The 14271-nt window shown below is 44.3% G+C and overlaps 1 protein-coding gene across 1 annotated transcript in view; it reads left to right on the top strand.

The window, feature by feature from the left end:
* The first annotated feature begins 13829 nt into the window (after window positions 1-13829).
* Window positions 13830-14271, top strand: part of MAP2K4 (mitogen-activated protein kinase kinase 4) — a 128779-nt gene continuing 128337 nt past the window's right edge. The window contains 2 exon segments of the mRNA XM_058283463.2: window positions 13830-13922; window positions 13924-13960. Coding sequence (XP_058139446.1) covers window positions 13845-13922; window positions 13924-13960 — 115 coding nt within the window. The 5' untranslated portion in view covers window positions 13830-13844.

The following is a 14271-nucleotide window of genomic DNA, read 5'->3' as shown; positions in this document are numbered from 1 at the left end:
CACCAGTCAGAGTGGGGGCTTATGGAGGTCAGGTGATTGATGGTGTTTTAGCTCAGGTCCTTCTCACAATGGGTCCAGTGGGTGCCTGGACCCATTCTGTGGTTATTTTCCCAGTTTCAGAATGCATAATAGAATAGACGTTCTCAGTAACTGGCAGAATCTCCACATTGGATCCCTGGCTTATGGAGGCTATTACGGTAGGAAAAGCCAAGTGGAAACTACTGTAAGTGCCCCTACCCTAGCAAAATAGTAAATTAAAAGCAATACTAGATTCCTGGAGTGATTGCAGAGATTATTGCCACCATCAAGGATCTGAAGGATGTAGGGGTGGTGATTCCCACCATATCCCAGTTCAACTCTCCTGTTTGACCTACGCAGAGAACAGATGAATCTCAGAGGATGACAGTAGATTATCGTAAACTTTAACCAGGTGGTGATTCCCATTGCAGCTGCTGTCCCAGGTGTGGTATCATTGATAGAATCAACACATCCCCTGGTATTTGGTATGCAGCTACTGATCTGGCAAATGCTTTTTTCTCAATTGCCATTAGTAAAGACCACCAGAAACAGTTTGCTTTCAGCTGGCAAGGAAACCAATATATCTTCACTGTCCTGCCTCATGTGTATATCAACTCTCCAGCCCTTATGTCATAATATTGTCTGCAGGGTCTTTGATCGTTGCTCCCTCCCATGAGACATCACACTGGTCCCGTAAGACATCACACTGATATCCTATCAATGATATATTGATAGGACCTAGCAAGCAAGAAGGACAAAGACTCTAGACATATTGGTAAAGCATTTGTGTGAGAGAGAATAGGAGATAAATTCAACAAAAATACAGGACATTCCATCTCAGTGAAATTTCTAGGTGTCCAGTGGTGTGGATCATGTTGAGATATCCCTTCTAAAGTAAAAGGTAAGCTGTTGCATCTGGCCCCTCCTATGACCAAAAGAGAGACACAATGTTTAGTTGGTCTCTTTGGATTTTGGAGACAATACAGTCTTCATTTAGTTGTGTTACTTTGGAACAAGATGAGGCTCTGCATCAGGTCCAGGCTGCTGTGCAAACTGCACTACCACTTGGGCCATATGATCCAGGAGATCCAATGCTGCTGGAAGTTTCAGTAGGAAATAGAGATGTTGTCTGGAGCCTTTGGAGGCCCCTATAGGAAAATCACAATACAGACCCATAGGATTTTGGAGCAAAGCCCTGTCATCCTCTGCAGATAACTACTCCCCTTTTTTTTTTTTTTAAAGATTTATTTATTTATTTAATCCCCCCCACCACCCCGGTTGTCTGTTCTCTGTGTCTGTTTGTTGCCTCTTCTTTCTTTGTCCACTTCTGTTGTCGTCAGCGGCACGGGAAGTGTGGGCGGCGCCATTCCTGGGCAGGCTGCACTTTTCTTTCGCGCTGGGCGGCTCTCGGTACGGGGCGCACTCCTTGCGCGTGGGGCTCCCCTACACGGGGGACACCCCTGCCTGTGGGGCTCCCCTACGCGGGGGACACCCCTGCCTGTGGGGCTCCCCTACGCGGGGGACACCCCTGCCGTGGCAGGGCACTCCTTGCGCGCATCAGCACTGCGCATGGGCCAGCTCCACATGGGTCAAGGAGGCCCAGGGTTTGAACCGCGGACCTCCCATGTGGTAGACGGACACCCTAACCACTGGGCCAAGTCCGTTTCCCACTACTCCCCTTTTGAGAAATAGTTTTGGGACTGCTACTGGGCCTTAGCAGAGACTGAATGTTTAACCACGGGCCAACAAGTTACCATGAGACCTGAGCTGGCTATCATGAACTGGGTATTGTCTGACCCACCAAACCCTAAAATTGGGCATGCACAGCAGCACTTCATAATAAAGTGGAAGTGGTATATATGAGATAGGGCTCGAGTGGGTCCTGAACCCACAAGTAAGTTACAGAGGCAGTAGCCCAAATGCCCGTGGTCACCACCCCTGCCATGTTACCGTCTCTTCCCAGCCCACAGCTTTGGCCTCTTGGGGAGTGCCTTACAATCAGTTGACTGAGAAAGAGAAGACTCGGGCCTGGTTTACAAATGTTTCTGCATGATATACTGGTACTACCCGAAAGCGGACAAGCTGCAGCACTGCAGCACTTTTCTGGAACATCCCTGAGGGCAAATCTTCCCAGTGGGCATAACTTCAAGCAGTGAACCTGGTTGTTCATTTTACTTGGAAGAAGAAATGGCCAGAGGTGCATTTATACACTGATTCATGGGCTATTGCCAAGAGTTTCACCGTATAGTCAGCGACTTGGAAGTAACATGATTGGAAAATTGGTGGCAAAGAGGTCTGGGGAAGAGTTATGTGGATAGACCTTTCTGAGTGGGCGAAAAACATGAAAATATTAGTGTCCCACATGAATGTTTACAAGAGGGTGACTTCAGCAGAGGAGGATTTTTAATAATCCATTGGATAAGATGACCCACTCTGTGGTTAACATGCAGCCTCTCTCCCCAGGCACTTTTGCCACATTGCCCAGTGGGCTCATGAACAAAGTGGCCATGGAGGTAGGGATGGAGGTTATGCATGGGCTCAGCAACACAGACTTCCCCTTACCAAGGCTGACTTGGCTATAGCCACTGCTGAGTGCCCAATCTGCCAGCAGCAGAGACCCACACTCAGCCCCCAGTTATGGTGCCATTCCCCTTGGACCACTTCCATCATGGAAGGGGCAGAGATTTGTTTTAACCAGAATAGACACATACTCTCATGTGGGTTTGCATTCCCTGGATGCAATGCTTCTTCCAAAACTACCATCCGTGGACTTACCGAATGTCTTATATACTGCCATGAGAAGCCACGCAGCATTGCTTCTGATCAAGGGACCCATTTCACAGCAAATGATGAGCAGGAATGGGTACAGGTCCATGGAATTCACTGGTCTTACCATGCTCCCCATCATCCTGAAGCAGCTGGATTGATAGAACAGTGCAATGGCCTTTTGCAGACTCAATTACAGTGCCAACTAGGTGGCAATACCTGGCAGGGCTGGGGCAATGTTCTCCAGGAGGCTTCATCGGAGCTCCTGGCTTGCAGCCTGCTTGTGGAATCTGGACTTGTGCATCCCCATTGTCATGTGAGAGAATTTTATAAAATCTCACACTATTAACAGATAGCTCCTGTTGATTCTGTTTCCCTAGAGGACCCTGACCAATACAGTATCTGTGTATAGAGTCTACCAAGGAGGGGTGGGCACTCAACCCTGAATGCCCTAATGATGAGGTCAAATCAAAGCCCTAATCATAACATAATGTAATCAAAGCCATCTCAGTTGAATCTAATACAATTCAAGGGTTATCAGGTCCAAAGGAACAGACCTTTTTATAAATATAATCAATATCTTTTTTTGGAATTCAAAAATAATATCAAACTACCACAATCATTATTGTAGTTCTTCATGCAAATTTGATCTATTGTCTATTGCCTTTTCTTTCAACCTGCAGAAGCCTCTTTAGTATCTCTTGTAGGACCTGATAGTGGTAATGAACACCCTCAACTTTTGTTTGTCTGAGAATGACTCTTTCTGTCCCTTATTTTTGTAAGACAGTTTTGCCAGATACAGCATTCTTGGTCAGTAGCTTTTGTTTGTTTGTTTTGTTTTTAAATTTTATTTTATTTATTTATTTTTAAAGATTTATTTATTTATTTATTTCTCTCCCCTTCCCCACCCCCACCCCGGTTGTCTGTTCTCTGTGTCTATTTGCTGCGTCTTCTTTGTCTGCTTCTGTTGTCATCAGCACGGGAATCTTATTTTATTTTTAAATAAGTGTTAGATTCCATACACCGAAAATATAGGGAGATTCCCATATACTCAAACCCCTTCCCCTCCCCCACTTTCTTCCATTAGCATCTTTCTTTAGTATGGTGTGTTTGTTACAATTAACCAACACATATTGAAGCATCGCTACTAACCACGGTCAATAGTTTACATTATAGTTTACACTTTGCACGGCACATTTTTATAGGTTTTGACAAAACCTATAATGGCCTGTATCCGTCATTGCAATGTCATCCAGAACAATTCCAGTGTCCCATGTTACACCTGTTCTTTCCTTCCCCTCCCCTCAGAACCTCCGGTGACCACTGCCTTTATATCAATATTACAAGATCTTCTATTGAATAATAATAAGTCTACTTTAGTCATAGTTGCTTTTCTTCCTTATGTTTGTTCATTCCTCAGTCTTGAGGATTTTAGGATGGTGTTGCAATACTGCTGAGATTCAGGGCTTAACTGCATATGAACAGACTGAAGATTTAAATCTCTGGTACTTATAGTTAATGAACAGTGCTAACTATAGGTTCAAATAAATGTGCCAGAAGAATCATGTATAGAGAAATTATGAACGAGTATAACTGTGATACCCTGGCGAGATGGGTTATCTTATATTCCAAGATAAGGCTCACTGATTGGGTTTGGTCAGCAGTTTTTTGGCTGTCAGTACTTTAAATATATCATCCCACTGTCTTCTTGACTTCATGGTTTCTGATGAGAAATAGGCACCTAATCTTATTGAGGGTCCCTTGTATGTGCCATGTTGCTTTTCTTTGCTCTTGTGCCTTTCAGAATTCTCTCTTCATGTTTGGCATGTGACAGTTCGATTATAATATATTGCAATGTGGGTCCATTTGAATTTATCATGTTTGGTGTTCATTAAGCATCTTGTATATGTATATTCATGTCTTTTATTAAATTTGAGAAGTTTTCAGCCATTATATCTTTGAATATTTTTTTCTGCCCCCTTTCCTCTTTCTTTCTTCTCCTTCTGGGACTTTGGCAATGCACATATTGTTATACTTGATGGTGTCCCGTAAGTTTCTCAGTTCACTATTTCTTCATTCTTTCTTGTTTTTATTACTCAGACTGGAACATTTTAATTGTATCTTCAGGTTCATTGATTCTTTCTTCTGCCAGCTCCAATCCTGTTGAACCCCTCTAGGGAATTTTTAATTTGTTTGGTTCCTATTCATAATTTCCGTCTCTGTGACAATTTGAGATTATTTTTGTGAATCCAAAAAAGAGAATGATTATGTTTATAAACTATTGTATTCATTTTGTGTGATACCCTTTCAGGTTGGGTCTCAATCCTTTTACTGAAGTTCTTTATAAGAGAATGAAATTAAGACAGAGATAGAAAGCTGTGGGAGAGAGAAGCTGGAAGCAATGAAACCTGAAAGAGAAAGGAGAGACCAGCAGATGCCTCCAAGTACCTTGCCATGTGACAGGGGAGTCCAGGATTGCTGGCAGCCAGTCTTCAGGATGAAGGTGCCATCTTGATGATGCCTTTAATTGGACATTTTCATGGCCTCAGAAATGAAGCTTGTAAGCTAATACAATCCCATTGTAAAAGCCAACCCATTTCTCATATATTGCTTTCAGACTAAAACACTATGTTTTCCTTTAGGTCTTTGAACATATTTAGGACCACTTTGTAAATGTCCTTCCCTGGAATATTCCAGGTCTGATCCTTCTCATCGATTATTTCAAAAGTTTCAATCTTCTCCTCTGTTTAGACCTTTGCTTCCTGTTTCTTTTGTAATATTTTGTTGAAACCTGGACATTTTGATATTTTGGTGTATTATTCATGGAACTTTTGGTGTATTATTCATGGAACTTAGACTCTGAGGCATCTGTTCCTTAAGCTTATATCTAACTAGTGTTATGATAATGCTTTCCTTGAATGCCAGGAACTGATAAGGAGAAGGAGGGGAGGAGGAGGAGGAAAAGACAACACCTTTCCGTTTTTGCAGTTTTGCACATTGGCCAGTGTAAATGCTCTCCTTCAGGGCTTTTCCATATGATGAGTTTAGAGAATAGTCCCAGGCCAAGGGGTGGAGACCTCCCTCATCTTTTCTGCACATGACTCTTGTCCAGGACCTAGGAATGTGGCCGTGGGAACTTCTCCATTCACATGGAAATAAATGCCCCCTCTTCCACAGAAAGCACTTTTCTCATGGTCCCAGGCATTGCATGTCCTACAGCCAGCAATCCTTTGTCCCAGGCAGCCACCTGACTGCTCTCCCACAGCATTCTGTAGGAGAGCTCATTGAGCTGCCATCTATACATAGGACAAGTACTGGGACAGCAAGTCTCTCAGGTCACTATCAGAAAGATTGGGACAGACATATAAGCTCTCCCAGCATCTTGAATTTGGACCAGAAATCCATCCTGGGAGGGTGAGCTGGCTCCCTGCCAAGCTGCTGGGGAGTGTGGGAGGGGACAGCCAGGGAGTGTCAAGGTTCTATTATGGCTTTTAGGATGCCTTTTTCTTGATCCAGCATTTGTCCTGTTACTGCTGTCCTTGATCTCTTTTCCGGAGCTTTAAGAAAGATGTTGCTGCAAGCTCTTGCTGGTTGTTCAAAGCTTCTATGGTGGCACAGATCCCTGAGACATCTCACTCTGCCATTTTGACCAGGGCTTGTGACCCACCTATATCGCTTTGGTTTTTTTTTAAGATTTATTTTATTTATTTCTCCTCCTGCCCCGTCCACCCCCATTGTCTGCTCTTGGTGCCCATTTACTGTGTGTTCTTCTGTGTCTGCTTGTATTCTCATTAGGTGGCTCTGGGAACCAATTCTGGGACCTTCTGGAGTGGGAGAGAGGCAATTACTCTCTTGTGCCACCTCAACTTCCCATTCTACTATGTCTTATTTCTTTTCTCTGTGTCTCTTTCTGCATTATCTTGCTGCACCAGCTTTCAGCATCAGCCAGCACTCCTGCACAGTGGGTGGCATTCCCACACTGGGGGCACCCCTGCACGTGACAGCATTCCATTGTGTGCTGGCACTCTGCATGGGCCAGCTTGCCTTTACCAGGAGGCCCTGGGCATCGAACCCTGGACCTCCTACATGGTAGATGGGAGCCCAGTGGTTGAGCCACATCTGTTTCCCCTATATGGTTTTTTAAAACACATTTCAAGCAAATTGCAGATATCAGTACATTTCCCTTAAACACTTCAGCATTTATATCATTAGCTAGAATTCTTTGTTTACAGTTCTTTTCTATTGTTGTATAATTTACATATAATAAAACCTATACCTTACATGTACAGAGTTTTGACACATGCATACACTTTGCATAATCCAAATCCTTACCAAGGTATAGAACATGAGAGTTACCCCCAGAAAGTTCCCCCTTGTTCATTCCCAGTCAATCCTTGCCCCTACCCCTTCAGAAGTAACTATTGTCCTTTTTTTCCCATTTTGGTTCAATTTTGTATTTAAGAAAACGAGTGAAGACAAATCAGCAGAATTCAGTACATAAATGAGGACAGGATGTGGATGTAGTTCTGACAGAATAGACTCATTTTCTTCTAGAATATACTTGTAAGTGGTTAGACTTTAGCTAATAATATCAACATTACCTTGGTGGCAGTGACTTAGAACAAAGTATTTCCCCTTGGAAATGCTATTCTTTATAAAAATATCACATTAAAATGCTTTCTCAAAACCAAGACTTTTAAAAGGTGTGCATTATTTTCGATCACAGGGACCGTACCATCTTTTATTTAACTTTTTCTCTATCCTTTGATATTTACATTGCTTTCATTGTTTTACACTTATGAATCTGTGATAAACCTTTGCCTAAAAACCTTGATACACATGCATGACTCCTAAAAGTTATGGGTCCTACCAAAATTAGTAATATCTCTTTTTATCTGAATTAAACTGAACTTTGATTCTTTTATGACTTGAAGTGGTCAAAGCTTTCCTCGTATCCTTCATCTCCAATTAAATGCAATGCCCGGACAATATCCAGAGACCTGCACAGCTTGCAGCCTTTTGCCTGAAGAGACAACTTGGCTGATGGATGTCCTGGTCCTGAACTCTCACCAGTTTGGGGGTGGACGACAGAAGAGTTTTGTTCAGTGCCAAATGTTGAGCTCTTGAATGGAATATCTGGTGACTGTTCCAGGCAATAGGGGTGTCTGACCCTTCTTATTACTTTCCCAGGGACATAAATTGGGGTCCTCACACGAAAGCCAGTTGTAATTTGCTTTTGCTTTCTTTTGGCTATAAACTGGAAAAAAAATCCTCTTACTCCAACATTGGATTACATGTATCAAAGAGCAAGAAGTTTCCCTAAGCAGGACATGTGCAGATGTTACTGTTTCTCCTTCAATTTCAGCTCTGCAGGTATCTCTCAGGACAAGGCATATCATGTCCATAACAATGGTCTTAATCTGTTAATCCCATGCACTCTAGTGGAACGGCAAATTATTACAGGTTCGGGCCAAGAATTTCTGGCCCATTGGGGATTTTGTCAAAGATCTCTCACTGATGCAAATTGCTGGCTCTTGATACATATTGCCTAATTGCTTTTCCATGTCTCCCAAGATTATGCCTCCCCCAAGCTACTAGTATTGTCACTGAAAAACTAAACTTGGTTTACACAATTCATCTTTTTAAATTGAAGTTTAATTTTAAAAAGTTTGTGGTAGCATATATACAACATAATGGTTCCCATTTTAGCCACTTACAACATACAATTCAATGATGTATACATTCGCAATCCTCTGCTACCACCACCATTATCCATTACCAAAACTCTTCTATCACCCCATACAGGAACTCTGTACCCATTATTACACAGTTCATTTTAAACCACAAACAAAATTAAATAGGGAAAATATGGACAGTTGAAAAAAACAAAGTTAAAAGCTCATAGCTTCATCACTTTTAAAAAAGATTGTGGTCCTTTCTCATTTATTTTGCTCATGTGCAGACGCAATGTGTTGGCCTCAGTGGTTCTTATCCCTGATTGTGCTTAAAAATCACCACCAAGCTCAACACAGGAGCCTCACTCCATTCAGAACCACAGAGGTAGATTCCCTGGAGTAAAGCCTGCCCTTCAAAATTAAAAAATTAAGTGAATACCTCCATTGGTGATTCAAATGGGTTGAGAACCACTAGTTTACAAAGGTATAATCACAGCTTACATTTACTTATTTTTAAATTCTCTTTTTACTTTGAATTATATAAGTGTTTTTTCCTAATATAATACTTGTAACTCATGTTTTTTTATATTATGAAGATAAAATTTTCCTATTATTTATTTTTCCAGATAAATGATCACAAGGAGTTTCATCATAGCACGCTGAAATCCAAAGTTACTGCTCTTTTAGCCTCATTTTTCATTACTAATATATCCACTAAATAAATACGTAGATGATACTGTTACAGGAGATGAAAAGTATTTAAACTTTTAACAAGAGTTATTGCTAAAATAATAGTACAATAGTCACCCAAATCACTAAAAGTCATTGTGATATGCAGGTTTCAAGTCACCAAGCCTGCTAATTTTAAATTTTCCTGGCATTTTTGGAGTGATCGGGAGGATTTACTGTATTTCCTATTTGGGAATTTATTAGCAATTTTATGTTAATTTTGTTTAGGATGTTTTCTTCTTTTTGTAACACATAGAATTTTAAAGATGAAATCATGATTTACTTAAACATTTCTTATTGTCAGATACTTAGACCATTTTTAACTATTTTGCTCCCTAAAACAACTAACACAGGTAAAAATCCCCAGAGTTGTACGGATCCAGGGGTAGGGGTGGGAGCGTGTGGTCTAACAGCGGAAAGGCTGAGTGGGAGCCCACCTGACGTGCTGGAGGAACAGTTATGAGAATAGCACTGCTGGAAAGGAGTGAGCAAGGATGAGAACAGTGGGAGGTGGAGGCAGAAGGTGAAAGGGACCGTGTTAGATGTTGGCTTACTCCGTGAGTGAGACAGGGAGCCACTGGAACGCTTTGCGTAGAGGAGTGATGTTCTGGTTTCTAGTCTGAGGACCACTGGGAGCTGTGTTGGGAACATACCATGGTGGTCAAAAGGAAGTGGCAGAGCCAATTAGGAGACTATGGCAACATCCAGAGGAGGGATGAGGGTAGCTCGGACTAGGGTAGCAGTAGTCATAGTCACGATGTATTTTATTCACAATATATTTTAAACCTAAAGTCAGGTGGACTTAATCATGAATTAATAGAAGGTATAACCAAAAGAGGAGTAAAGAATGATCTCTCTGATTTTGGCCTGAGCAACTGGAAGAAAGGATTTGACATTAATTGCAGTGATGATGATCATGATGGTGATGATAACAATAATATGTAACATTTATATAGTGCTTACTGTGTGCCAGATACTCTCATGAGCACTTTAATCCATTAATACAACAATCTTTTTTAGGTTGGCACTGTTATTATCCCCATTTTACAGAACAGGAAACTGAGGCACAGAGAGATACCTGGGCCACATAGGTAGTATTCGAATCCAGGAAGACTAGTTGGTGTTCTTAATCCTGTAATACTTTACTACTGTTCAAAATGGACAAGACTGTGAATAGAGAAGGTTTGAGATTATCGTACAAATACATTTTCATTTTTCATATCACTGTGACAGTTTGAAGCTGAGTGGATCCCAGAAGATCATGTCCTCAGAGCTAATCCATCCCTGTACATGAAAACCTATTACAGATGGGATCTTTTGATTAGATTCAGTTAAGTGACCTTCCTTTCGATCAGATCATTTTAGTAGGGTATGACCCAGCGTGGGTCTTAATCCTTTTACTAGAGTCCTCTATAAACAGGCCACTGACACAGGGGAATAAAAGCTGCCAGAAATCAACAAACCCATGCGAGAGAAAAAACACAGAAAGAGCAGTCTGAAGCAGAGTTAGCACCAAGTCCCGGCAGAGAGAGGAGAGACGAGAGAGAAGCAGACTTACTTGCCATGTGCCTAATCACCCACAGCGAGCCTGCAGGAGAAGGCGGAGACCAGTGGAGTCACCATTGTGCCTGGCCATGTGGCAGGAGTCCAGGATCACCAGCAGCAGCCCTTTGGTGTGATGGCATCCTTGATGATGCCTCAATTTGGGCATTTTCACAACCTCAAAACTATAAGCTTTTAACCTAATAAATTCCCATTGCAAAATCCAACCCATTTCTGATATATCACACTGGCAGCCTTTAGCAAAGTAAAACAATCATTATTTTTTAATATGCTCAAGAATGGAACTATTGGCTTAAAGGATGTGGACATTTTTATGCCTCTTGAAATTTGTTGTCAAATAGATTTACAAGAGTGCTCCATCAGTTTATAATGCCAACAACAATGCAAATATACATCAGTTTTACCACAAACCCATTGGTGTTAGGTATTATAAAACAAAACCTGAAGTTACATATTGCTATTTTAACTCAATCTTCCTTAATGAATTTGCTAGGTTGAAGGTTTTTCCTTGGGTTTATTGTCACTTACATGGTTTTCTTATGAATAAACTACTGTTTGTTTGTTTTTTAAGATTTACTTTATTTATCCCTCCTCCTTGCCACTTGCTTGCTGTCTGCTCTCTGTGTCCATTCGCTGTGCATCCTTCTGTGTCTGTATGTCTCTCTGTTGTGTCATCTTGTTACGCCAGCTCTCTGTAGGCGCTGGCCATCTTGCCTTCACAAGGAGGCCCTGGGAAGCGAACCCAGGGTCTCCCATATGGTAGATGGGAGCCCAATTGATTGAGCTTCCCTGAATAAACTACTCTTGAATAATCTTAAATGTAACATATACATAACCTAAAACAAAAGTAGAAAAAAAATATTATTAAATTTTATCTTCTAGTAGTTGCCTAATCTCTAATATTGCATCTAGAATTTCTGATAAAGAAATGTGTGTACCTGTGTGTGTGTAAAATTGGAAAAGGGGGCATGTAGCACTTTACATGGGACTGGGACTATATCAATGGTCCACATGAAAGGACGGGGGTGGGATGCTAATGATGCTTTTGGGGGTGGGGAGACTAAATTTCCTTCAAACCATTTCTTGGCATCACTCCAATCCCTAAGGAACTGGAAGCAAGAAATGAGAAGACACGTACATACCCAGGAGTGATATTTATGTAATAGGAACTAGTTGGGAGCCCTACTGGCAGGTACTGGAATAAAGTGTCAGCAACTGCTCCAAAAGAAATGGTTGGCACCTGGTCATCCTGCATCTGGAACTTAGGGATTACAGGACACTACATCTGGGGCATTTGCAGCAAACTGTGGGTCTGCTGATACCTTTCCCGTTATGCAAAAGTGGACAAGCAAAGGAAAATTCAAAGCCGTTGTATTGGGGAGACTGTTGCCCATTTTTCTGAATCCATATTTTATAATCACTGGCAGGTTGGGTTGTTTTCTTTTTCTCTATGGAGAATGTGTGTGATAAAGTTTAATCACTCTTAAGTCTTTGACTCGGTGGCATTATTTAGATTCACAATGTTGTGCAACCCTCTCCATTTTCTATTTCCAAAATTTTTTATCACCCCCAAACAGAAACTCTGTACCCATTAAACACTAATTCCCCATTCCCTACCCCAATCCCACACCTGGTAACTTCGAATCTACTTTCAGTGGTTTGCTGACACTAACTCCCTCCAGGCATTAAAATATAAATCCCAAAGAAAAAGAAAACCACCTTCCAATCTGCACCTTAAAAGGAAAGCCTGTTACGTGAGCCACGGCCTCTCTTTTTTTTTTAATTTATTATTAATTTTTTAAATACTACATTCGAAAAATATGAGGTCCCCATATACCCCCCACCCTCCTCATCCCACTCCTTCCCGCATAGCAACAATCTCCTCCATCATCACGAGACATTCATTGCATTTGGTGAATACATCTCTGAGCACCGCTGCTCCTCATGGTCAATGGTCCACATCATAGCCCACACTCTCCCGAGTTCCACCCAGTGGGCCATGGGAGGACATACAATGTCTGGTAATTGTCCCTGCAGCACCACCCAGGACAACTCCAAGTCCCCCACATCTCATCTCTTCCTCCCACTCCCTACCCCCAGCTGCCACCATGGCCACTTTCTCCACACCAATGCCACATTTTCTTCGATTACTAATCACAATAGTTCATGAATAGAATATCAGTAAGTCCACTCTAATCCATACTCTATTCCTCCATCCTGTGGACCTCGGAATGGTTGTGTCCACTCTACATCTATATCAAGAGGAGGCTTAGATTCCAGATGGATGCTGGATGCAATCCTCCTGCTTTCAGTTGCAGGCAGTCTTGGCTCCCCGGTGTGGTGGTGTTTCTCTTCCTGTCGGCACTCTGCAGTACACGAAGATGGAATATTTAGCATGTACCCTGGGCTGAGCAGTCTGGACGGCCACCTTTCCTTTTGGTCTAAGGTAAGACTCCCTTTGGAAGACCCCACATGCAGGGTGTCGTAGGACCAACAAGAGCAGGCGGGCTGCTCATTCTCCGATGAGGATTCGGTGACACAGCCCCAGAGTTGGAGATACTGTGCAGTCAGCTGGCCCTCGAGGGAGGGTTCTGACAGTTTGGAAGGCAGCAGGCTCTCCACTTAAGGACACCTACCTGCTCTCACCTTAATTGGGCACGGGTTCTGGGATCCCTTTCAGCCTTATCATTCTGACTCGGGTTTCTGAAATTCCAAGAAGGGCGCTTAAACTTTTGGAGACACAGATCTCTGTGGGAATCCTGGAAGCTCCGGACCCTCTCTCCCTCCTCCCCCCAAATTGCAAACGCCTAATTCTTCAAGACACTTCCGGCCCTGGGGGCCCGCAGCCTCAGTGCGGGAGCCCCGCCTGCGCCTCGGGTCCTGCACTCCAGACGTGCGGGGTCTGCAGCCCGCGAGCTGCTCGGGGCTGGGCGTCCGCGGCCGGCCGGGGCGGGCCCGGGGGCGGGCCCGGGGGCGGGGCCTGGCGCCCCGGGGGCGGGGCCTGGCGGGCGCCGGCCGCGCCCCTGGCCGCCAAGAGGCCGAGCTTGCTGCATTGCAGCCGCCGCGGCGCCGCTCGGCTCCTCACTCCCAACAATGGCGGCTCCGAGCCCGAGCGGCGGCGGCGGCTCCGGGGGCGGCAGCGGCAGCGGCACCCCGGGCCCCGTGGGGGCCCCCTGCCCCGGGCCACCCGGCCGTCAGCAGCATGCAGGGTAAGGAACGCGGCGGCGCGGAGCCCCCCGGCCCCCGCGCGCGGCCGTCGGCGCCGTCGCGGCCTGCCCCGGCGTCCGCCCCGGGACCGGGCTGAGGAAGCCGCGGAGCCTCCCGCCCGCGTCCTTCCCGCGCTCCCGCCCTCGCTGCCGGCTTCCCGCCCCGCTCCCGGCTGCCTCCGGGCCGGCCTGGATCCGGGCTCGGGCCCAGCAGGCCCCGGCCGAGGCCTCCGCCCGCGCCGGCCCGTCCGGCTCCCCGCCGGCCCGCGGGGCCCACCTGGCCCGGGACCGCCCCCGCGGCGCCCGGCGCCCAC

Source organism: Dasypus novemcinctus, chromosome 21 (assembly GCF_030445035.2).
Source record: "Dasypus novemcinctus isolate mDasNov1 chromosome 21, mDasNov1.1.hap2, whole genome shotgun sequence".
Lineage (NCBI taxonomy): Eukaryota > Metazoa > Chordata > Mammalia > Cingulata > Dasypodidae > Dasypus > Dasypus novemcinctus.
Note: the sequence above shows the minus strand (reverse complement) of the source record. Positions and strands in the feature narration are given on the sequence as shown.